Source organism: Pleurodeles waltl, chromosome 6 (genome assembly GCF_031143425.1).
Source record: "Pleurodeles waltl isolate 20211129_DDA chromosome 6, aPleWal1.hap1.20221129, whole genome shotgun sequence".
In the NCBI taxonomy this organism is placed as follows: domain Eukaryota; kingdom Metazoa; phylum Chordata; class Amphibia; order Caudata; family Salamandridae; genus Pleurodeles; species Pleurodeles waltl.
Window position 1 is genome coordinate 289157517 of NC_090445.1, and position 26591 is coordinate 289184107.

General features: G+C 45.6%; 1 protein-coding gene across 1 annotated transcript in view; it reads left to right on the forward strand.

Annotated features, from left to right (window-relative positions):
- Window positions 1–26591, forward strand: part of LOC138299639 (long-chain fatty acid transport protein 2-like) — a 645148-nt gene that overhangs the window by 442085 nt on the left and 176472 nt on the right. Inside the window, exon 6 of the mRNA XM_069238086.1 lies at window positions 512–602. Coding sequence (XP_069094187.1) covers window positions 512–602 — 91 coding nt within the window. The remainder of the gene's footprint in view (window positions 1–511; window positions 603–26591) is intronic.

Consider the following 26591-nt stretch of genomic DNA (forward strand, 5'->3'; position numbering starts at 1 on the left):
GGAAGAATATGCCTGTGCAGTACTGAATTATTGAACATTAGGCAGAATTTTGTGTTCACCTAATGTATTTCAATTATCATGACCAGGACATACTACTTCCCATTCACTTCAAGACATGACAACATACAAAGGCCCAGATTTATGAAAAAGTGGCACAATAGCTCTGATGCGCCAATTTTTCTGCGCCTCCCAACTGGCACCTAACACCACCATGGTTGTACCGTATTAAACATAGGCGCACTGTGGAGGTAGTTAGAAAAATAACGTAAAAATATTTGACGCTATTCTGGTGCTTTGCTACACTAGTGTTAAAAAATGTTGACACTAGTGTAGTGCCATAGGCATTTGAATATAGCCAGAGCTAGAGTATAGGTGCAAGGGTTCCTCAGCACATCAACACAGGTTTAAACAAGTCTCCTCTGTTCTCTCCTATTTGCGTTTGTTTTTCAGGACATGTTGAATATTCAAACTGAAGTTTTAACAATCCTCTTTGATGTCCATGTTTTTTCAGCTGACAGTTCCCTTTGAGCTGGTCCAGTATGATGCTGAGAATGGACAGCCTGCTCGGGATGCCAATGGGTGTTGCATCAAAGTACCAAGAGGTAATGCTGCAGCTCGTTAGATAAAATGTTAAAGACCTAGACTGATTCCTGCATATGGGGGCAAATGTCCAGGGGGAAATGAGGAACATCTTGCAAACATGAGGATTTGTGAGCTATGGACATGTTTATCGGTAAAGGAAGAGTCTAGGTCATACACTCTTATTAGCCCTCCACATCTGGAGTCTGATCTCTCACACTGACACCGACTCAGCAAGCAAAAACTGGGAGAAGGGCGTAGGTTGTGATGGGCTGTGAGCATTGAGAGCCTACAAATGGAGAGTGACCATAGTATTTTGAGGGTTTAACTTCCACCCATGTGCACTGTGTTGTCCCTTCTCTTTACCTGTTGCTCATGAAAACAAATGGTCCTCTTGTTTTCTAAAAGTCTGGAGTAGAATGTGGCTAAGTTAAGCCTGGCTGCTTTTGTGCCAAGCTACCAGAGGGTTAAGCACAGGGTAATTTAGTGGCGTTTGTGGTTAACCCTGACAATGATTGTGGTTGTTGCTTGAGAAGGGTTTCCCCACTTCAACCCAAAACCCCATTTCTTACAGTGCTGAATTTACTGTCCTTAACACACATGGTTCCTGGAAAGGTAAAGCTGGCCTTTCCAGGAACCATTTAATGACATGTAAATCAATGCTCATTTCAGCTGTGAGTTATAAACTCACTAAGCCATCCTACCTCCTTTTAAGTAAATCTGGAGAGAAAAAGGTTACAAACATTTGCTATTGTGCATTAAACACATTTCCAAAAGGCGTGTGGGACAGAAATATTCTGCATAGATCTTGCAGCTTTCCTGGACTTGAGTAGAGTGAAAATGAGCCTGCTGTATGGTAAAATTATCTTGCAGTGTGAAAGGCACACTGTGGAATTTCTCAAACTTTGCAAAGGCAGACAAGTCAGGAAACTTCACCTAAAAGAATCTGCACCTACTTCAATGTCAACATTAATACCTGGTACCGCAATCTGATAATACTGTAATCATAAGAAAGCTGGCATGGAGAATCTGTGCCAACAATAGCCTTGTATGAGATGATGAGAAGTAAACCAATTCTAAATATTGGGGAAATTAATGTCAGCAGCTTCGCCATCCAAACAATTTAAGAACTCAATTTTGTTGTCATCTTATTTTTTTGTAGAGACTGATGGCAGTAGGTTCTTTTGCATCTGCGACTTAGTAGAGGAGCAGTCTAAAGTGATTGAAAGACAACTGTGGCCTCTAAAACATTGTCCAAGACTATATAGTCATTTAGCCAGCTCAGAAGGTCAAACGAAAGCAAAATAAAATGTATTATTTGAGAGTGGCCTCTGCCACGAAAAGCTGGGCCTAGCACTGGTATATACAAAAGAGATACAAAGGGGAAATCAAAAAAAGCTTTAATGAAAGCAATGAAAGCAAATTAAGAGCAGCTCCATAACGACTGTGGCAGAAAGGTGTAGGAGCGTCACCCTGAAGGCCTAATACACCACAAAACACTGTGGTTGATCAGTGACAATGATGAATATTAAGATCTTCCAGACACACAATAGAGGGCCACTGTAATTATTAATAAAGGATTCATGTTCCCCACAGAAACCACAAATAACATCAATGTTATTTTGACTAAAATATTTAATATAAACATTAATTAATAAAATCTTTCTTAAGCAACAGTGTACCAAAGTAAATTGACAATGGGAAGACATAAGATAAGATTAGACCAAACTTCCCTTTGTGGAAATGACAGAGATACTAAGGGCCTCATTCTGACCCTGGCGGACGGCGGAGGCCGTCCGCCAGGGTCCCGCCGCTGAATGACCGCACCGCGGTCAAAAGACCGCGGCGGCCATTCAGACATTTCCTCTGGGCCGGCGGGCGCTCTCCAAAAGAGCGCCCGCCGGCCAGAGGAAATGCCCCTGCAACGAGGACGCCGGCTCAGAATTGAGCCGGCGTAGTTGCAGGGGTGCGACGGGTGCAGTTGCACCCGTCGCGTATTTCAGTGTCTGCTTAGCAGACACTGAAATACTTTTCGGGGCCCCCAGGGGCCCCGCGGCACCCCCTACCGCCATCCTGTTCCTGGCGGGCGAACCGCCAGGAACAGGATGGCGGTAGGGGGTGTCAGAATCCCCCATGGCGGCGCAGCAAGCTGCGCCGCCATGGGGGATTCTAAGGGCAGCGGTAAACCGGCGGGAGACCGCCGGTTTGCCTCTTCTGACCGCGGCCGAAGCGCCGCGGTCAGAATGCCCTGCGGGGCACCGCCGGCCTGTCGGCGGTGCTCCCGCCGACCCTGGCCCCGGCGGTCTTAGACCGCCGGGGTCAGAATGACCCCCTAAGTGATCAAACCTCCTTTTGCCCTGCCTGAGCTTGCAGGAGTAAAGTAAGATGTGAAACCATCTATATATTCACAAAACTTAGCCCGGGTCTCTTGACAGCAAAGGATATTATTATAATCTTTAATTAAAGTCAGCCATTCTAGGTTAGATAGCTTGACAGCCAAACCTGCGATATTCCAGGTAGCAAGTCTGCAGGATGAACTTGTTGACCTGTGAGTTGTAGCTATGTTGTCCCTATTGATAGGATCTGGTGGTATGGTGAGTAGGGAATTCAGATGGACTATTCCTCTGCACTAACGTCGAACATTAGGTCTGATTCACAAAGGTAAACTCAGATAAAAAGTCTAAGTGTAAACCTAAAGTCTAACTTTACTCGAAGTTAAGTTAGACTTTTGGCCTAAGTTTAGACTTTTGGTTTAAGTTTAGACTTTTTGGTCTAAACTTAGACCAAAAGTATAACTTTACTTGTATTAAAGTTAGACTTTTGGTGCAAGTTTAGACTTTTTGTCTAAACTTAGACCAGTAGTCTAAACTTAGTCCAAAAGCCTAAATTTACTAAGAGTAAAGTTAGGCTTTAGGTCTAAACTTAGACTTTTGGTCTAAACTGAGACTTTTGGTCTAAGTTTACCTTTGTGAATCACTCCCTTGTTTCTCTTTCAATCTAGGGAGAACATTTGTTAGTAACCCAGATGGAAAATATTCTGGGGAAAGGCAACTCCCTAACCAGATTTTTGTGGGAATGAATGAATAGACTTTTGACCTATAAAAATAGCGTAGCAGACTCAGTCCTACTGTTGACACTAGATTGTTTCAAGCCTGAAGAAGATGTTACAGACAAAATACAGTAATTGTTATCGGGTTTAGGCCTGTTGTCTAACCATTAAATTTGCTGCATATTTATCACATCATGTTGCTGATTAAATGCACCCAGCATTCCATTACACCAGTGAACCACCTTATTAACATGTTGATTAAAGTTCTCAATTTGCCCCAGCATAGGAGGAGTAACCCCCTTGAGTACTTCAGTATGAGGGGTGGCTTCTGGTGATAAATGCAAAATAGAGGGATTTGCTGCTGAAGTTGCTTGGCAGCTAATAGTTGAAACATGGGCAGAGCTTTGCAGCACTCAGGTTTAGTAGGCACAGGTGGTTCAGAAAAAAAAACATTCACAGTGAAGATTACATGTGCATAGTTTTGTTTTGGGGGGGTGCACCAAAGGGGGCCATAGACCCCAGCACCCTTGGATTTGCATTACCTAATTTGCGAATTCCTAATAGGAATTCACAAATTGTGAAATGCAATTACCACAAATTCAGATTTGGTGGTAACCATGTGCAATTTTTAAAAATGGATTGGAAAAGGAAATTGAATTGAAATGGAAAAGGGCATGTGTGCGCTTTACATGTGCACAATTCTTTGGGGGGGGGGGGTGCATCAAAGGGGACCTTAGCCCCCAGCAACCTTGGATTTGAATTACCTAATTTGTGAATTCCTAATAGGAATTCGCAAATTGAGAAATGCAAAACCATTCACATAGGGATAAATGGAGTCCCATTCCCTCTTAGCGATTCCCTAATAGCAATTGCGAAATTTAAGAAATCGCTATTAGGGATTCGCTATTTTCTTGCACCGCATTTTGCATTTCTCAAATAGCGATTTCTCAAAATTCACTTTTTAAGAAATGCAAACCGGGCTTTTGATATATCTGGCCCTAAAAGTGGTGATTTGGTCACACCGGACCAGGACAGAGTCAAAGGTTCAGTCCAACTTCCACAGTCAAGGTGATGAGTCAACTCTAATGAGCGGTGGAGCTGCAATGCAGAATTTAAGTGTCATCATTGAAACTGCCATCGACTGAGATTCAAGGACCTCGTGTTGGGAAAAAGTGTTGGGCAGCGGTGGTTTCCGAAAGGTAATGCATGTGGTCCAATCTTTGCATCAGCTGCAGTGCGTTGATTCTAATTGACGATGCGCTGCTCAGTCAAGGCAATGCGTTAGTTTGGCACAGGGTGCATCGGTTCAGCTGGAGCAAACACCTTAGGCCCACTTCCAAGGGTGAAGGACTGGGGTGGCACTACTTGGCAGGGCAGGACTCACAGAGGGAAGAGCCAAGGTGCAGAAGCAGGGTAGATAGAAGTCTTTTAAGTCCCTGAGACTTCAAATCAGGAGGAGAGCCAGCTAGGCTTTGGAGTCACTCTGGGTTCAAGTGATGCGGGTTCAGTACTTTTCACCCAGGCGGGGCAACAATAGGCAGCAGGGCAGCACAGCAAGGCAGGAGTGCAGCAAAGCAGCAGTGCAGCAGAGTGGCAGTCCTTTAGGAGCACAACAGTCCTTCTTCCTGCCTGAGTATTTACAGGTCCAGACGTATACTGAAATGGTGCTGTCAGATGTCCTGTACTTATACCCAGTTGGGCCTTTGAAGTGGAGGAGACTTCAAAGACAGGCCTTTGAAGTGCACATCAGTCCTGCCTCCAACTTGACTGCAGGTGGTTATGCAATGCTTTGAGTGGGGAAGAGGACACAGCCTATTCAGGTGCAAGTGAGGCTATGCCCTGTTCCTCCCTGCAATCTCCTCAGGGTGGCCCATCAAGTCACAACTAAATTGTCATTGTGTGTGGCTGGCTAGGGGTAATACAAAAAGCCCAGCTGTCACCCAAGCCAGACTAGTGATCAATGACAGGCAGTCGGCACCAAATGACAAAAGTAAGACCATGACAACTTTCTAAAAGTGACATTTTCAGAACTGAAATTCAAAATTCAACTTCACCATAATTTGTGATTTTAAATTGTCAATCAATTAATCAGTAGGTCTTGTAGAGTGCGGCTTGTCACCCTAGGGAGTTTCCAGGCACTGGTGGGGTCTGTGAGCCTTGGTTAGAGGGTGTTTGCAGTCAAAGAGCCAGGTCTTGAGATGCTTCCTCAAACCTTCAGGGATGGGGAGGTGTGCAAGTGGAGGGAGATGTTGTTCCAGGATCTGGCGGTGAGGTAGGAGAAGGTGCATCTACCGCAGCAGTCATGGCGGATGCGGAGGACGTAGGCCAGGCCAAGGTTTGTGGAGGGCTTTGTAGGTGTGTGTGAGGAGCTTGAAGAGGCAGCTTTCCTGGACGGGGACCCAGTGGCGGTCCTTGATGTGAGGGCTGATGCTGGTTCTTCTGGGGAGGCCAAGGACAAGTCTTGCTGCTGAGTTCTGGATGGTCTGGAGTCAGTTCAGGAGTTGTTTGGTGGTTCCGGTGTAGAGTGCGTTGCCTTAGTCGGTACATATGGAAATTAGGGTCTGGGTGACTGTCTTCCTGGTAGAGATTGGGATCCATCAAAAGATCTTGGCTCATGCAGAGAGTGTGGAAACATGAAGGGGATATGGAGTTGATCTGTTGCCTCATGGTTAGTTGTGTGTCCAGGTTGATTCTGAGGTTGCGTGCGTGGCTTGTCAGGGTGAGTGAGGGGATGAGTGCTGAGGGCCACCAGATGTCGTTCCTGGGGGATGGTTTGTTCCCAAAGATGAGGACCTCTGTTTTCTCTGAGTTGATCTTAAGGCAGTTGGTCCTCATCCAGGTGGTGATGTCGGTCATCGTGCTTTGGAAGTTGGCCTTGGTGGAGACGGCATTTTCTGTGAGGGACAGGACAAGCTGAGTGTCGTCGGTGTAGGAGATGATGTTGTGTCCATGGGTGCGAGCGATGTCTGCTAGTGGGATCATGTAGGTGTTGAGGAGGGTGGGGCTGAGGGAAGAGCCCTGGGGTGAGCCACAGGTGATGTCCTTGGGTGCAGAAGCGAAGGGTGGAAGGTAGGTTCGTTGAGTTCAGTCGGAGAGGAAGGTAGTGATCCAGTTAAGTGAGTTACCTTTGTATGCCAATGTGGTGGAGTCTGGTAACAAGAGTGTGGTGAGAGAGGGTGTCGAAGGGAGCCAATAAGTAAAGAAGGATCAGTGCAGCTATTCCTCCTGGGTTGAGGAGGCATCTGATGTCATCTGTTGCTGCGATCCGGGAAGTCTCTGTGCTGTGATTCGGTCAGAAGCTGGATTGGGAGGGGTCCAGCAGATTATTTCCTTCGAGGTTGTCAGTGAGCTGGCAGTTGATGGCTCTCTCCAAGACTTTGGTGGGGAAGGGGAGAAGTGATATGGGGCAGTAGTTTTTGGGTTTGTTGGGGTTTACTGAAGGTTTCTTTAGGAGGGCCTTGACTATGGCATGCTTCCAAGCATCAGGATGGTAGATGTGGTGATAGAGGTGTTGAGTATGTCTGTGAGGGAGCTTGCAATTACTTCTTTTCCTAGGTTGTGGATATGGTGTGGGCAGGGGTCCCTGGGGGATCCAGAGTGGATGGAGCTCATGACAAAGATGGTGTCTTTGATAGAGAGCAGCTTCCAGTCAGCGATCTGCTGGGGGTAGGTGGTGCTGGTTTAGGTGCACAGGTGGTTGAGGTTGGTGAGTTGGGGGTCAAAGTTGCTGTAAATGTCTGAGATCTTGTGATGAAAGTAGTCTGCTAGAGTGTCACAGAGGACTTGGGAGGGATGGATTGTATTCTCTGTGGCAGATGGGCAGAAGAATTCTCGGACAATACTGAACAGTTGCTTGGTGTGGTTGGCACTCACCTCTATGTGGGAGGTGAGGGCTTTTTTCTTGGTCTCTCTAAGATGATGGTGGTAGCTGTTGAGGGTGGATCTTATGTGGAGGCATTGAGGTTGGCAAGGGTCTTGTCAGCGTGCCAGTGTCTCTTGAGTATCCTGCAGTGGCATATAAGGCTCAGAAGCTCTAGGGTGAACCAACTGGCATGCTTGGTGAGTTTGCTGATGGTGGTGCTTTTCAGAGGGGTAAGGCTGCCGGTGACTGAGGAGATCAGTTGGCAAAGCTGTGTACGCTGTTTTCGAGGGTATCTGAGGGGGCAGGGGTAGCTTCTTGATCCAGTTGGGTTCCGTGACCTTCCTCCAGTTACAGGTGGGTGGGTGGTGCTGCCTAGGCTTCTGGTTGGCCGTCTATTACAAAGTGGCTGATACAGTGGTCTGTCCAGGACAGTTCGGTAGTGTGGGAGAATTGACTCTGTTGTTGGAGGAAAAATGGGGTCAAGTGTGGGTCCTGTGCTGTGTGTGGGGTTGGTGGCCAGTTGTGAGAGACCAATGATGCTCATGTTTTACAGAAGCATAGTGGAGTTGGTGTCATTATGATCTTCTAGGTGGAAGTTCAGGTCTCCCAGGAAGATGTAGTGGTTGGAGATGATTGCCAGGGGTGTGGTGAAGTCCAGGATGGAGTGGCAGAAACTGTGGCGAGGTTCTGTGGAAATTCAGGTGTTCCATGATTGGTGGTCTGAGGCAGTGCAGTTGAGGGAGTCCTTGTGGATGATAGCGATGCCTCCGCCTTGTCTGTCAGGGCGGTCATGGTGGATCATTTTGTATCCAAGGAAGGAGGAGGAAGGGGGGGGATGGGAAAACAATGGTGAGGGAGCAGAGCAGGGCTGAGCTCACGCTCAGAGGAGAGGCCAGGCAGGGTCCGGGACCCAGGAAAAGAAACCCTTCAAGGCCAGGCAAGGCCCAGCAAGGTCTTAGCAGCCACCAGCGGTCAAGATCAGGCAGCAGCTGGGTGGCAAAACATGCGGCCATAGGCAGAGCCAAAAGGAGTGCAGAGGGGAGCTAGTCGGGACTTGCTTAATGGGGTTGTGCTTTGACTGCCATTAATGGGGTTCTGGGGTGGGTGGGGCACATAAGCAAGGGGCTGGAAGGGGGGAAACAATGGGAGGAAGCGGGCAGGACCGAGCTGCTGATCAATGGAGAGGCCAGGCAGGGTCAGACACCTAGGAAGAGGAGGCCCGCAAGTCCAAGAATGGCCCAGCGGTGCCTTAACAGCAACCAGACTTGTAGCCACCCTAAGGTACTGGCCACTACTAGGTTCACGCCAAAACACCCTCTAAATACAGTATTTAGTGGGCATCCCTGCACCAAGAAATTAGATTCTATGGACAAAAGAAGACTAGCCACAAAGAAGACCCAAGGCTTGAGAACTGAAGTCCCGCTGCACCAAGAAAAGGTGCCAACCCCTGCCTACTGCACCCAGTACTCAACAATGACAGACTCTACAAACCCTCAGAGGACCCCAACTCTTCAGAAATCACCAAAGATCTCCCTCCAGAGTGAAGGCATCACTCTGGAACTCCAAGGAACCGAAGACCCAGTGAAGGCCACTTCACTGACCGGCTGCTTACCAAGGAACCGTACACCACAGTTGGACCAAACTACACTCATCAGACCCTACCAGGGTGCCAAGTTTGGTGGCACTGTGAACTCTAGAAGCGAGACCATGCAATAGCCCCAGGTACTGATCACCTCACGTCAGACACCCAGAAGGACAGTCCATTCCGGACCAAAAAAGGGCCTGGAGGAAGCCATAGTCAAGGGACTTCAGAAACCACCTGGACATCCCACAAGAGTGCCCCTGCTGACCTTCAAGTGACCCTCCAAGGTACCTACCTCCTGCTCCAAGGGCAACTATGGCACAGCCCTTGGCTCACAAATTCGCTCTGCACCCAGCAGCTCCGTGCCCTCACCCTCAGTGACTATCTGGTGGGGGAAACCAAAAGAAAAGGCCATAAAGCCCCCCCAAGGGAAATATGTAAGCCAAAATAAAAGTAACAAATAGTCTTCTCAAGACCCCCGAAAACCTGCACAAGAGGGTGGATCTAGAGACTCCTACAGTGGTAGGTAAAAAAGGTAAGAACTTTGATCCCAAAAAGGCTTGGTGCATGATTGCAAAAACAGACCGCATCTAACTGGAGATCCTAGCTGTAAGAACAAAAAGAATGCCTCTAGTCAACCTGCAGTAAATTAAGATGCTAATCTCCAGATGGGATTAGAGGTATGGCCTGACCGTGTCAGTGATCCCACAGAGGCAACATTAGTCACTGAGTGTGGGGTACAGTTATCCTGTGCTGCCTGGCAAAGTAACATGCAAAACTTAAGGCAGCACCCTTTGATTAATGGGGAGAAAATGGAAGCACTGACGGACACATGGGCTTGTGTTACCATGGGAACCCAGCACCTGGTCCACTCAAATCAGTTCCTGGTAGGGAAGACTTATCCTGTCACCAATGGTGACAATGAGACAAAGTTCTATCCCATGGCTATGTCAACCTTTGATTGGGGTGGAGAAGTAGGGCAGAAAGAAGTGATTATGTCCTCAACCATTCCAGTAGATTGCTGTATGGTACATTATCTCCTGAAGTAGAACTGAAGACCCATGCAGCAATGCTTGGGAACCAAGCACGGGCATGTGTCAAGACTAGGGCACAAAGCAACCTTCAGAGAGAAAAAGGGGAGTTTGATCCTGAAATAGTGGACAGCCTCCCAAGAGAAAGGGCAAGACGCCTGGGAAACCAGCTTCACAACAGATCCCAGATCAGAAGTCTTCTTCCCAGGAAAAGGACTCACCCTTTCTGGAGGAAACTGAGCTTGCAGAGCTGGAGCCTTACCACCTAGAGCTCTTGGGTCCAGTGGGACCCTCCGGGGAAGATCTGTGCCAGGGCCATACATCCTGCCCCACTTTTGAAGGCCTGAGGCAGGAGGGCACCCTGTCTACTGAGGCCAGAGACCTCAAGCATGGTGCAACCAGGAGGGTGGTAGTGCCCCAGCAGTTCAGAGAATTTCTCCTCACTGTAGCCCATGATATTCCCCTAGCTGGGCATTTGGGCCAAATTAACACTTGGAGTAGGTTTGTTAGCCACTTCTACTGGCCAGGAATGTCACAAAAATTAAAGGGCTTTTGTCAGTCCTGCACTACCTGCCAAGCCAGTGGCAAGGCAGGAAGACACTTGGAGGCCCCCTTAATGCCACGACCTCTGGTTGGGGTTCCCTTCTTTGAGAGGGTAGGGGTAGACATGGTTGCTCCCCTTTATACCTACACAGCAGCAGGACACAGATATATAATAGTGGTAGTAGATCATGCCACTAGATATCCTAAGGCTATAACCCTTAGGACTAATACTGCTTCTGCAGTTGCAAAAGCCTTCCTGGGTAGGGTTCCCTAAGGCAGTAGTATCAGACAGAGAACTTCATGTCTGCATACGTAAAACACATGTGGATGGAATGTGGTGTGACTTATAGGTTCACTACCCCATACCATCCTCAGACAAGTGGGTTGGTTGAGAGATTTAACCAGACCCTAAAAGACATGATTGGAGGACTCCCTGAAAAGCTCAGGAGGAGATGGGATCTCATACTTCCATGTATGATTTTTGCCTACAGGGAAGTTACACAAAAGGAAGTAGGATTCTCGCCATCTGAACTTTTGTTCAGACATCCTGCTAGGGGACCACTGAGTCTTGTTAGGGAAGGCTGGGAGAAACCTCTCAAAGAGCCCAAGCAATACATTTTGGACTATGTACTAGGCCTCTGTTCAAAGATGGCAGAGTACATGGAGAAAGCCAGCCAAAATCCGCAGGCCAGCCAGGAGCTGCAAAAGCTTTTGTATGCCCCAAAACTGCTATTGTTGAGTTTAGCCTAGGGCAGAAAGTTTGAGCGTTGAAGCCTATTGCTCCAAGGGCCCTCCAGAACAAATAGTATGGGCCCTAACCCATACTTGAAAAGAAGGGGGAGATCACTTATTTAGTTGACCTAGGCAGTTGCAAAAACCCAAAAAGAATTATCCATGTCAACCACCTAAAACTCTTTTATGACAGAGATGATGTGACCATGCTCATGGCTACAGATGAGGGACAGGAGGATGAGAGAGATCCTCTCCCTGATCTCCTCTCCAGCAACTCACAAGATGGTTCTGTGTGTGTAGTGCGCTTATCAGATACCCTCACAGAACACCAGAAGGTTGATGGCAGGCAAGACCTCAACTAGTATGCTGAGTTATTGTCCATGACCCCTGGAAAGACAAACTGGTGCACCCATAATGAGGACACTGGTGACAGCTTGCCTGTCAAAAACAAAATTTACGAACAGTCAGACCATGTCAGGGAGATCATCCAAGCAGAAGTTGAAAAGATGCTCGATTTGTGTGTCATTGAACCCTTGGAGAGTCCCTGGGCTAGCCTAGCAGTATTAGACCCCAAATCTTACTCTAAAGGACAGAAAAAAGGAATTAGGTTTTGTGTGGACTACAGGGGCCTCACTTGTGTTAGAAAAACTGATGCACACCCAGTCCAAGAGCTGATGAGCTCATAGACAGATTAAGGGCAGGCAAATATCTGAGTACCTTTGATTTAACATCTGGTACTGGCAGAGTGGCCTGACCCAAAGAGCAAAAGAGAGGTCAGCATTTTCTACTGCGGATGGGCACTATCAGTTCACTGTTATGCCCTTTGGACTAAAGAATGCACCTGCCACCTTCCAGAGGTTGGTGAACCAAGGGGCATATTTATACTCTGTTTGCGCCAAATGTGCGTAAAAAATGGCCCCATATTTAAACTTTGATGCCCGAGCCCGCAGACGTCATAATTCCTCCGTGTGCGTCATTATTTGGATGCGGGAAACTGCCTTGCGCTAATGACATGCAAGGTAGGCGTTCCCGCCCAAAAAATGACTTTAAGGCCTGTGCGGCTTATTTATACTCCAGCATCATTTTGAAACACAGGAGGGGCGGGCCTTAAAAAACAGCGCACAGCCGGATGTGCGCTGTTTTTTAGTGCCTGGGTGAGGGCAGGCGTTAAGGGACCTGTGGGCTCACTTCCATAGTTTCTGACCATGGAAGGAGTCCAGAGGGGCCCTTCCCTGTCCCCAGGGACACCCCCTGCCACCCTCTCCCACCCCTGGAGGACACCCATGGATGGGGGGACCCATCCCAGGTAAGTACAGGTAAGGTGAGGTAAGTATTTTTTACAACATTTTTAAAGTGGCATGGGGGGTCTAATTTGGGCCCCCCTACATGCCACTGTGCCCAAGGACCATGCCCAGGGGACAGAAGTCCCCTGGGCATGGCCACTGGGCAAGGGGGCATGACTCCTGTCTTTGCTAAGGCCTTTCCAGGTTCTTCCACTTAGAGGATGAAGACTCACTAGGGAAAGGATGGTCTCATCCTCTTTCATTTGGGGGGTAGTATAACAAAAAGCATCTTTTGACATGGTTAGCCTCCACTTTATGCCTGGTAAATGATGTAGCCTCACAGTTGTTAGTGCCCGGAACCCCGGCCAACCAGGTTCCCTGGGCCAGATCTCTTTCCCCAAAACTGTTGTGATGCATTGGCACAATGGGAGAAACCTTTAGCTGCATAGGGTACTAAGGGTAGGCCCCTGAGGGCAGCAGCACTGATTGTGCGACCCTCAACCACCATGAACCAGATACACCCAGCATGCCATTGCAGGCTGAGTGTCCTGGTGCAAAGCCAAAAGACACACTCGACATGCCTGTGTGCCCTGTCTACTACACACTGCATGATGTATAGGTAAGACACCCCTTTGGCAGGCCTTCCAGTCCAAAGACAAGGTGCTCTACACTGTATGTGAGGGCATAGCTGCATGGGCAATATGCCCCCATTGTGCCCTGGCCAAACCTGGGACATAGTGAGTTGACACAGATGATTACGAGTTTCACATCTGCATGATGGCCACTCTGAATCCTGAGTTGTTTAGCATCATACAACTGTGAATGATAAATCCAACCTGGTACTAGTACTGGTTTTATTGCAAAATGTACCCACAGGTTACCTAAGAGGTGCCTCCTGCAAAAGCTATCTACCCTGGCATGGTTGCTGGCCGGTCACAACCTGCCTGCCACACCAGATAAGGGCCTGAATCCCTGAGGTGAGAGATCCTTCTCTCTGGGATTCACAACAAAGCCCTTCCTGGGTGGAGGTGTGAACACCCCGTCCCTCAGGAATGTGCACTGCCCTGCTGGTGAGCCTCAAAGGGCCTACTGTCCTTGAAACTCAACCTCCAAGCCTGCTGCTAGCAGCAGATGGCTGCCCCAGTTGCAAACCCCCAACTTTTGGTGGGAGCAATGGCAGGAAAACAAACAAAGGGTAGGAGGTGTGGTCAGTCCTGGCTTGCACCACCCCTCACATGTTATGTGCAAGGTGACCTCTCCATTTCATTTTCCTCCTTCTTGAATGGAAGGAAAATAGCCAGTCAGGTGTGGGGAAGTGACCTTTGCCCACAGGAAATGGTCACTTAGTGGGTGTGTCCACCCTAAAGTAAGTGGTCCATTGGCCACTACTATGTTCCCCCTTCAAACACCCGCTAAATTCAGTAGTTAGTGGGCATCCCTAGACAAGTGCTCAGATTCCATGGACAAAAGAAGACTATCGACAAAGAAGACCCAAGGCTCGAGAACTGAAGCCCTACCACCAAGAAAAGGCACCAAACCCTGCTTGCTGCACCTAGGACGTGACAATTGTTGCTGAGGGAATTCTTTAATGGACTCTACAAACCCCTCAACTCTTCAAAAATCACCAAAGATCTTCCTACAGAGTGAAGACATCACTCTGCAACACCAAGGAACCAAAGACCCAGTAGAGGCCACTTCACCAAGCAGCTACTGACCAAGGAACTGGACACTACAGCCAGACTAAACTTCACTCTTCGGACCGTGCCAAACCCTACCAGTTTGCCAAGTTTGGTGACACTGTGACCTCCAGCGGGCAGACTGTGCAATAGCCCCAGGAACTGGTCACCTCCCATTGGAGACCGAGAAAGACAGTCTATTCTGGACCAAAAAAGGACCATGAGGAAGCCATAATAAAGGGACCACCCAGATCTCCCACAAGAGTGTCCTTGCTGACCTGCAAGGTACCTTCCTCCTGCTTCCAAGGGCACCTTTGCTCACAGCTCTTGGCTCACTGAATCATTTTGCACCCGGCTGCCCTGTATCATGTACCGAAGATCCAGCTGTGACCTATGGGTCCCTTACCCCTTATGACCTCAACACTTCAAGAGGACCCACCGGATTTACCTCTAAGTCCACCAGTGCAGCACTTTTTCAAAGTGGTTCCTCGCACCAGCTCTAGTGAGTTTCTGCAGCTGCTCCCGCCGGAACCAGCAGTTGCCCGAACTTCTCCAGCTGGTCCAGGGTACCCACCGATGACCTTAACATACCTGCAAAAGGAGACACTGGTAAACTCACTGCCTAATTTACTGTGAATTTTCAAAATATTTTGCCATTGATTTCTATGGTGCGTTATTATGCACAAAAAGACGATTTTTAATAAATTCACAAATGCATAACTTAAAAAGTACCCAATTTTGATGATCTTGGTGTTAAAATGTATATCAAAATCTGAAGAATTTTTATAAATTGGTCTTGAGTTATTCTCTTGAGTGTGTGGCCTCATTTATTGATACTGTGTGTATAACAAATGATTTGCAAGATCAGGCTAACTGCTCGACCAAGCTTCCCAAAGATTAGGGCATTTGATTGTCTAGTTTTTACCTCTGTAACCCGATGTGTGGTTGCCTGGATCCCCTGCACAGTGTGCCTAGCTTTGCACACTACATAGAGGGCCAACCTCCAGCAAGGACCACAATGGAACAAAAATTATTACTGCTATTTGGATGAATCTGACTTAAGGCCTCCTCAGGACTAAGGAAGAAAAGCAAACTCAGGCCATTCTGTGTGAAAGCATAATGTCTATTATAGATGAAATTGTGTTTCACATAATATGACCTACAGAGTTTTAACACACAGAACCGGCAATGAATGCTGTGTTTGCACAGTCGATCACAGCACTAAATGTACTAACATCAAGACCCAGATTTACAGGTATTTGGCATTGGTCAGGGCGGGAGGTCACCTTGCTGGGCTGCCCTCTGCCACATTGAAAGGGCAACAATGCCCAGTATTTTTGCAATACTTTGCATTCCTGTCTTTTCTCCCTGCGCTTGCGCTATTTCAGTACCCTAGCATCAATACAGACACCCTTGCAGCATGGTGAAAGGGTGTCTGTGTTGTCGACAGGATAGTTCTTGTGCAGGAAGGAGCACCTTCCTGCATAAAAACAATCCTTAGAGGCTTTTCCTCTTTCTACATGTGCTGCAGCATGAATTCAAATATTTCTCATCATTGTGCATCACATTGGGAGGCGTAAAATTTTAGTGCATCCCCAGGATTACAGACTTACGTAAATCTGGGGAGGTGTCAAAATCCATGGGTGTTAATTGGGAATACCCACTGCAACTCCCATGAAATTTTTTTCTGGTGCAGAGTAAGGCAACACAGTGACTTGCAGTACCTTGCCTTACTCCATATCTATGAGGTTATTCAGACCCACACAAAGTGGCTTTGCGTGGCCTCATAGGTATGGTTCAAAGGTTTTCGTCGCTGCTGCATGTCAAAGTAATGCAATGGCAGTGCAAGCCTCTCATACATTGACGCCCACAACTTTTTACTCCTGCTTATCCTACGACAATCACTCCTAGCATCCCCCTGTCCCTGCTCGAGTGTTTTTGTCTTCCTTAGTCCTGAGGTGACCTTAAATTGGGATGGCCAAATTGTTCCGACCTTTGTGGAAGAATAGTCCTATGCGATATGTCATCCTCTCATTCATTCAACCAAAGGAGTAAACTAAATGTGGATGACTGTGACTACATCTAAGTGGATTAAATACTGTGTGCACTTCATAACCACCTTACTTAAGGAAGCTACAAGGAGCAGACGGACAAAGAGCTGATTTGCTTCCCCAGTGTGCGCTTTTGTAATATATTGTAAATCTTTGTTGTTTAATGGTGTTTTGTCAAGCGTATGTTAATGTGTCTCTCTCTGAGTGTTAATGTTTGAAAAATATGGTTGTATTTTATTTTGAATTGTTTGGCAAAGACAGGCTTCTTTGAATTCATGAAAAAATATTGCTTTAACCGATTAAAATCGTTCTCCCAGTGATAATTTGTGTTGCATTGTGGTATTATTTCGTGTTTTTGAATTTAGCCCGCAATACTCCACCTTCTTTTGTTGTCTTAATAAATATTCTGTGGCCAAGGATGTGAGGGTTTTTAAGGATCTTAGCTCGACATTTGTTCAAACGCTGGAACCTTATGACTAACATGGGGTGGAGGCTAATATTGTTAGCTTCCTCAGGGAAATCTATTTAGAGGTAACTGCCAGTGTTAGATACGGACCTGGCAGAGACCAGACTAACCAGGCATTTAAAATCATAGAGAAGTACGCCAAGGGTGCATCCTGGCACCTTTTTATTCACCTTCTATATAATGGCCTGGAGAAACACTTGCCTAGCCACAACATTGGCTTGCCATGTGTGTGTGCACGTCCAGTATGAAGCTCTCCGTTGTGCCAATGACGCAGTTCTCCTTGCTAGAACTCCATTAGGCCTCCATTGCTTGTTGAACGAATTCTGTATTTTCAAGTCAAAATTTGATCTGACAATAAATCGGGCCAAACACACATTATTATGGTATATGGATGAAAAAGAATAAATGTACATCTTTTACTGCCAATAATAAAACAATTAGCACTGTGTCATCATTTCAGTATTTGTGCGTTTTATTTGATGATTGTCTTAGGTGGGTGATAACGCGTCCAGCCCTTATAAATTACCTGTACCTGGACACGTTGGAGGTCAGTGAATCTTTTAGCTGAGTCGGGCTCTCCTCATCCTAGAATAGTCGGGTCACTCAGATCAATAATCAATAACTATTATAATCGACAATCAATACCCAATTAATAGGTCAAAATAACACATCAGAAATCAATAACAGTTGGTATTTCGGCGCACCATGACCTTTCAGTCATGAATAACCACACCAGTTTATTAAAAGTTAGTGAATTTATTTCCCTATATTAACAAAGCCTGCACGATGTATATGAGTCTCAAAACCAAATGATATATGTATATGAACATTATTAGCTGTCCATAGCGGCGGAAGAAACGCAATCTACGCAAAATCTGAATAATGATACACTCAGTTATGGCAATGCAAATTACTAATATGACTAACTGTATTTGACTAATTTCATACATTGGTCAGCATAACAAGATTTCAAATTTGCATGGTGCATCGAATGAATACCTCGACTAACCTCTAATTAGCATTGGCATGTGGGACTTCATGCAAAACTAATTTAGTCAACACAAATTTGGAAAACTTCTAGCTTGGACCCTATCAAAATAGCAGTTGGTACCTAAAAGGAAAAACACAATGCATAATACAATTATCCTTTCATATTTACCAAATACAATCAGCATTCAAGAAAAGTCTTCGTCCCTCAGGTACCGGTTCGATCAGCATGGGGCAAGTTTCAAAGGGACAAAGTTCAAGGGCAAGCTTCCTTGCAGCGGCAAAGAGAATGGGACCGAGTTACTGCATGGGCAAGACGGGGCAAATCAAAGTTAAAGTCTCTAGGGTGAGAATTCTTAAAAGTCTCTTTCTCTCAGATAGAGAAAAGGGCATCAGGGTGTCGTCCAAAATGGAGTCCGGCATCTGGCTTCAAATTGGCATCAAGGAAAATGGCTGACTTCTCTTTGTCCAGTGGGTTTAAGTAAGAAACATTCCAAATTCTGCAGGGTCTTCCATTGGAGGGTTCATAGGTTGGCTTCAAATTGTCCAATGAAAATTGTCTTTTACTAGCGCTCATTTATGCATACACTGTCCTTGGAGCCTTGGAACACAAGTTGTAACATGGGTTGCCAATTATTTTACTATCTGTACCTTCAATGTCCGCACCTGCAGAGACTGACCTTGTATCAAAGGGGATGAAACCAGCCTAGTACAAAACCTTGAAGATAAGTGTATTAGTCATCTCTGCTGGAAAAATACAACTTCAAGTAAGAATGTATGTTTCATTAGTTCAAGGAAAAGCCACGCAGTTAGAATTTGAGACCAGGCAACTAGGCCAAAGCCTCTACTAAATTTAAGCTAAGCAAAACAGTTTCAAATAAGAAATCATAGCATACATTTGCAATTATGACGGATTACTACATTTTTCAAGTCTTCATGATTAATAAAGATCGCTTATAATGATGGCGAACTACCCCGAGGGCACAATTTCCCTCGTACATTATTTTCTTTACTAAAATCACACTACATTATATGCTTTTGATTACATGATATGTATGAATATATGTTGGACCCTCTTTTCTGCGTCATCAATCCCTCCTCTGATGACTAATTATGTCATCACATCAAATTTATCCACACATTTTATTCCATTAAAATTCTGTACAGTAATTTGGCACTTCAGTCAATTCCCTTTTTCTTTTAATCCCTTTTGATTTTTCTCTATATATCGCTACCATTTTGGCTTGTTCCTTTTCTTCTCTTTTTCTTTCGCGCCTTGTTTTCAATATTTTGATAGCTTTCCATATTCCCCAAAAGCCTAATAAACAAATTAATATTATCAATATTCCCTTCACTATTTTTAGTAACAATCTGTTCCAAACGTTGCTGAACCAATTTCCCACAGAAGCAAATCCTTTTCCAACTTTCTCCCAAACTCCTGGTTCTTTCAATTCCTTTAAATCAATACTTTCATTAGTTAAATTTGTAAGCATCGTTCTAATTTTTCCACTGCTGTCTGGTATATATGTATAACAGTGACGTGTACCAAGCATTTTGCAAACGCCGCCATCCTTTGCTAAAAGAATGTCTAAGGCAAGACGATTTTGAAGAGTCATAGCTCTTTCTGCAGCGAGTTTAGCATCCATCAGGATTATAGCTCCTGAAAATTTTGTCAGCATGTTATCCACAATAGTAGACAACTTTCGTATTTTGATTGAATTCAATATGACTCCTCCTACTGAAGGAATCAAAGCTCCAAATATATCACCTACCACACCAGAAGCTGTCTCTCTTTTCTGAACATAATGTGATTCAGACAGCTTTGGAAATTTCTTTAAGTCGTCCAGTTGATAAATCTTTGGGAACACTATTCCCAAATAACATCTCCCATACCATTCCTTTAGGAAGGCGATAATAGGCGTTGAGACCACAAATATAATATATTCCAGGAATAACTGGGTCTTGTCCATTCAGTATGAACGTCCACTTAGGTTGAAACAAAAACGTATGTTTGCATTCACTCGTTCCCACAAAAACTGTGTCATAATATGATTTATGTCTATGTATACAAAATCTCCCTACGTGCAATGTATCTAAAGCTATTTTCCCTTGTGTCTTTATTGCGGCAAAAGCATAGTTATCTACAGATGTCCTTTTGAGTAATTCCCTTTCTAATTCCTTCATTTCTTTCCTCCTATCGTCAGTGCGGTCTAAGAAGTTTATCTCTACCGGCGAAAGCAAGCATGTAAGGTTCTCTCTATGTGCGTGAGCTGTGTGAAAAGGTGACAACGGCTCAAAGAAGTCTCTCATTAACTTGAAATAATAATCTCTAGATATTTTACTCAGGTACTCGATTATGGGGACATATGCAAATGTAACATCATAATTAGAGTAAAAATAATGAATGTACTGCTGACCATAAAATCTGGACATTACTACACTACATGTAATTCCATACGTAAGAGGCATGCTATGATGCGTCACCCCTTCCACTACTGAGGTAGGTATTTGTGTACACACATAACAATCTTTTGCATCCATGGTCTCAACATACTCACTCAGCAAGCGATAGAAAACGTTAGATGAAAGTTCCTTCCTATCATGCAAATGTCTCTCGTCGTGTTCGAGTCTCTTCAGTTAGTTCAGTAATAATAGTAGGTTTAGAAGTAGAAGCATCATTCGTTTCACTCTCATTCTTACCATGCATTCCAAGAACTATTGCTACAATGATTAGTACGCATGCAGTTATTAGACCTATACACATGTATTTACAACACTTCATTTTATGACCCTGTGTAGTGTAGCCTGTCATGATCTGTATAGAATCAAAAAGTTGAAGACACTTTATCAATTGAGTTTGCAGATATATACAAAGCTGAACGAGTTCAATGTTCACGAAGGTTTTTTTTTTTAGCAGCTTAGTCTCTTATCGGTTAGCAGCTTGTCTCAAAATCGGGTTTAAAGTCAATCAAGTTAGCAATGTCTTAGCCGGTTGAAAGTCAATCAGGTTATCAATGTCTCTATTCGGTAAAGTTCAAGGAGTTTTACTCCTCAAGTGCCAAAGTGAAGTTCTGCCTCTTCCTTCTCGAGGCTAAGGGATACAAATTTGTCTGACCAATAGTTAGTGGCTAAATACGCCCACTCCGGGCCAGAATATCTTTTGCTCGGTATTCTTTTTCTTTTCAATTTTGCATCTCTCTTTGACTCTCTCTCGCTGGTACTTTCTTCCTTGGCCAAGTCTTTCTCTTCACTTGGTGCTGCTATTGCGACAGACACTTCCTTTCTTTTCTCTTTCACCTTTGGCCCTTCACTGTCGTTTAACGTTTCTCTGATTCTTAATTTTACTGGCGATATGCTTTGTCTTCTTTTTGCACTGTGTCCACTTGATGGACCTGCAACTTCTTCTGGAGGAGTTTGAACTGCTTCGCTCTGTCCTGCTTTGTCTTCTCCCTCTGGGAAGTCAATCAGGTTCTCCTTTTCTTTATCTGTATCGTCTGCTTCTGGGAAAGCCCTCCTCTGATCAGGCTCTCCTGCTTCTTCACCTGTTTCGAGCTCTTTGTCACCGTTACCTGCTTCAGGCTCTTTGTTACCTTCAGCCGTTTCAGGCTCTTTGTCACCTTCTTGACCTTCGTCGCTTTCTGAGGCTCCTCCTTGGTCTTCCGCAAATAAATCAGTTGCTTCGTCCTCAGAAAATATTTCTCCTTCCTCTATTTCTGCCTGTTCACTTCTAGTTCCTCTTCGCTCTGTCTCGGCGCTTGGCACTTTGTTATCAGACACTGGTGATTTCAGCGCTTCAACTTCCTGGTCTGTGGGACACGACACCCTCTTTTTGTGACTGGCGTGAATCCAGTTGGGAACTCCCGCACACTTCACAGCGGTGGTAGTTGTCAGAATCACTTGAAAAGGTCCTTTCCAACGGGGTTCCAAACACGACTTCCTCACGTGCTTCTTTATCACGACCCAGTGACCTGCTTTCAGGGCGTGTCCTGGACCTTGGATCGGTGGCAAGGTGGTTGCCTCCACCTGGTGAGAGAAAGAGCGGACCACATCAGCTAGACCTTTGCAGTAGTCTAACACCATATCATCTGTAATATTCAAAAGAGCATTTGCAGGAACTGCTGGAAGTCTCATGGCTCTGCCCATGAGAATCTCGTGTGGGGACAGTCCAGTGTTTCTGTCAGGGGTGTTTCTCATTGACATTAGCACCAAGGGCAATGCGTCAAGCCATTTTAAGTTTGTTGATGCACATATTTTCGCCATCCTCGATTTCAATGTGCCATTCATTTGCTCCACTAGACCTGAGGCTTCAGGGCGGTAGCTACAATGCAACTTTTGCTCAATGTTCATCGCTGCACAAAGTAATTTTATTACTTCGTTATTGAAGTGACTTCCCCTATCTGATTCTAAGGAGATCGGGAATCCAAAACGTGGTATTAGCACACTTAAGAGCAGTTTTGCAACTGTGAGACTGTCATTTCTGCGTATAGGGTATGCCTCAATCCAGTGACTAAAAATGCACACAACCACCAACACATACTTCAAGCATCCATGCACAGGCATCTCAATGAAGTCCATTTGCATCCTGCTGAAGGGACCCCCTGCTCTTCCAATGTGGCTCAAATGTACTACGGTTCCCTTCCCTGCGTTCATCTGTTGGCAAATGACGCAAAGATGGCAAACTGCTTCAGCAACCTGATGGAATTTGGGGTTAAACCAATCAGTTTTAAATAGTCTAATCATGGCATCCCTTCCAAGATGGGCTTGTCCATGGTAAAATCTGGCTAACTGTGTTAAAAGACTGTTTGGCAGAACGAATTTCCCTTCACTTGAAACCCATAACTCATCTAGTCTCTTCACACATTGCGATTTGGTCCATGAGAGTTTCTCATCTTCACTGACATCATTCTGTAAGGACTTCAGTTCATCCATTGTATCTACAACCTTTAGAGCAAAGATTTCGCTTGGTTCAAGTTCTGGCTCATTTATCAAGTTCCATTCATCCCTGAGCAATATACAGTTCAATGCGCAAAACCTTGCGACTTGATCCGCATATCCATTTCCCTGGGAAACATAGGCGGTCATCGCCAGAAGACCGTACCGCGGTCAGAAGACCGTACCGCGGTCTCCGCGGCGGTCATTCTGACTTTCCCAAAAGGCCGCCCGCCCGCCCAGCGGGAAAGCACCAGCAACGATGAAGCTGGCTCCGAATCGAGCCGGCGGAGTTGCTGGTGTGCGACGGGTGCGGTTGCACCCGTCGCGATTTTCAGTGTCTGCCACTGCCACTCTGCCACACTGAATATCTTAATGGGGCCCCTAGGGGCCCCATGACACCCGTTCCCGCCATCCTGTTTCTGGCAGTGAGAACCGCCAGAAACAGGGTGGCGGGAAGGGGGTCGGAATCCCCATGGCAGCGCCGCCGTGGAGGATTCCCTGGGCCAGCAGGAAACCGGCGGGAAACCACCGGTTTCCTTTTTCTGACCGCGGCTTTACCGCCGCGGTCAGAATGTCCCCAGAAGCACCGCCAGCCTGTTGGCGGTGCTTCCGCGGTCATTGGCCCTGGCGGGCCATGACCGCCAGGGTCAGAATGATCCCCATAGTCTTGTCCCTTCGAGTGTGCACTGCATTTTACCACTGCTACTTCTCCTGGTAATTGGATGGCATGTAACAATTCTCTTATTCTTTCACCATTTTTCACTGATGATCCTGAAGAGGTCATGAAGCCTCTCTGTGACCACAATTGTCCAAAGTCATGCACTATTCCAAATCCGTACTGACTGTCAGTGTAAATGGTGACTTTCATCAATGCGGAGAGTTGGCAAGCTCTAGTAAGGGCTACCAATTCTGCTACTTGTGCAGAGTAAACTCCTTGAAGCCAAGATGCTTCCAGAACACCTGTTACAGTACATACAGCATATGCTGCTTTCAATATTCCCAGTGCATCTCTTAAACATGAACCATCAACAAAAATAACTTGATCATTTTCTTCCAATCGGGTATCTTTGATATCAGGTGTTGGTTTGGTGCAAAATTCAGTCACCTGAAGACAGTCGTGCTCGATGTCTTCAGCGTTCTCAATTTCTGCATTTTCACTGGGAAACAAGGTTGCTGGATTCAACGTAGTGCACCTTTTCAGCTGCACATTAGGTGATCCCAGAATTATTGTTTCATACCTTGTGAGTCTAGCATCAGTCATGTGCTGTGTTCGGGAACGTGTCAAAAGTATCTCGACTGAGTGAGGGACCATGACTGTTAAAGGGTGTACCATCACTATTCCTTCACTCTGAGTTAGGCTGATACCAACTGCGGCTACGACACGCAGGCACCATGGCAGTGCTGCTGCGACCGGATCCAAAGTAGCTGAAAAATATGCTACTGGTATGTTTACGCCACCATGGGCTTGGGTCAAGACAGACAAGGAACATGCATCACGTTCATGACAAAACAATGTGAAAGGCTTCGTGTAATCAGGCATACATAAAGCTGGAGCCCTGCACATGCATTCCTTTAATTCAATAAAAGCATCCATCTCATTTCCTTTCAGCTCAATTTCACCCAGTGCATCTTTCTGGGTCAGCTTCAGTAAAGGTTTTGCTAGAGTTGAGAAATTGGGAATCCATTGGAGTAGCTCACCATTCCCAAAAACTTTCTCACCTCCCTCCTCGTTTTTGGGGGACTCATTTGGAGTACACTTGTTATCCTTTCCTTCATAATTCTTCGTGACCCTTTCTCTATTTGGTGACCCAAATATTTCACTTTCTTCTGGCAAAACTGTAATTTTGAAGGGGACACCTTGTGTCCATTCCTTCCCAAATGGTTCAATGGGGCAATGGTGTCGGCTGTGCAGTAACTTACGGTCTTCGATGCAATCAACAAATCATCAATGTATTGCACTAGGGTTGATTCAAATGGTAACTCCAACGATTCCAAATCTTTCTTTAGAATCTGATTGAAAATTGATGGTGACTCCGAAAACCCTTGAGGAATTCGACACCAACTGTAGACTCTGTCTAGGAATTTGAAAGAAAAGAGAAATTGGCTGTCCTCATGAAGAGGCACAGAAAAGAATGCTTGTGACAAGTCGATAACTGAGAACCATTCAGCATCACAGGGAACTTGGAACATTATCACAGCTGGATTTGGTACTATGGGACAACATTTGATTATTATGTCATTTATTTTCCTCAAATCCTGAACGATTCGGACCTTTCCACTTGGTTTTATTAGTCCCATGATTGGTGAATTACAAGGACTGCTTAACACTTCTTTCAGTACTCCCTGTTTTACAAACTCATCAATAAGTTGGGCGACTTTTATGAGGGTGTCTTGCGCCATATGGTACTGTGGGGTCTGGGGAAAAGTTACATTGTGTTTTACAGTCACTTTTACTGGTTCCACTCCTTTCACCAATCCCACCTCTTTCCCTGTCATATCCCACACTTCCTTTCCGACTGTTTCTTATAACTCAGCAGGAATATCTGCTTCAGTGATCATTGGATAAAGGGTAATCAGGGGATACTCTTCATCAGCAGTTTCCACTTCATCCCCTCCTACACTGTCCTCTTCTTCCCCATCACTGTTTGTCTGAATTTTAATTCCATCGTTTGAACACATAATCAAACATCCCAATTTGCACAATAGGTCTCTCCCTAGTAGTGATATCGAGCTTGAGTCACACACCACAAATTTAAGTGACCCTTGATAGTTACCAATTCTGACTTGCACTGGGTCTGTGATTGGGTTCGTCAGATACCTATTTGCTACTCCCACTACTTGAACTGTTCTCCCTGAAAGTGGCAAATTTGGTGCTTCAATGCTACTAACAGTGGAACGCGTAGCTCCTGTGTCAACCAAGAATGAAACGTGGTGACCCATAACTCTTCCCTCCACATACAGACCATTTTGATCAACTTCCAAAGATGCTGCAAGCATACAATTTCCTTCCTCATCTGAACTTTCACTCTCCCATACATCGTTTATTCCATTCTCACTATGTAATGGGAATTGGTGTACTGTGTCACTTTGATTCATTCCTTGACCCGTGACCTGTTGAGGAAGCATTGCTTGTTGCTGATTCATTGGTGCTAAGGGTATTTGCATTTGCTGATTAGGTACCATAGGAAACTGCTGTTGCATTGGCTGCAACTGTGCCATTTGCACATGGGGCATTTGCACCTGTTGCGATTGCATGGGTTGTAAACCCTGCATCTGGTTTATACTGTTTTGGAAATTTGGATTCGGACCTCTCAATTTCGGTCCTCTCATAGTCTGAAATGCATTGACATCATTGTTTTGCTGACCTACACCCTCCTGCACCATCATTGGGCACTCCCCTTTCCAATGCCCGACGATTCCGCACGTGTGACATGGCATCACCTTCTTCATTGCCTGTATACCATTTGGAATCATAACAGTATTCAAATCAGGACCATTATTCACAAAACCTCCTCTGCCTCTCATCTGCGGCTGAAACATGGCATTTCCCTGTTGCTGCTGCTGCGGCATTTGTTGTTGAAAACCTTGCAAACCTGTCTGAGCTGCTCTAAGCTGCATCACCATCACCTTTTCTTTCATTCTTTTCTGCTTTGTCTCAATCTCATCACTGCAGTATTTTGCATAATTCAACACTTCATCGATCGACTTTGACTGACAACAAATCAAATGCGTTTTAATCATCTGGCTGATTTCGGGTCTCAACCCTTCCACAAACCTGAACACAAAATGGAGCATGTCTTTTGCCTCAATCGTCTCTG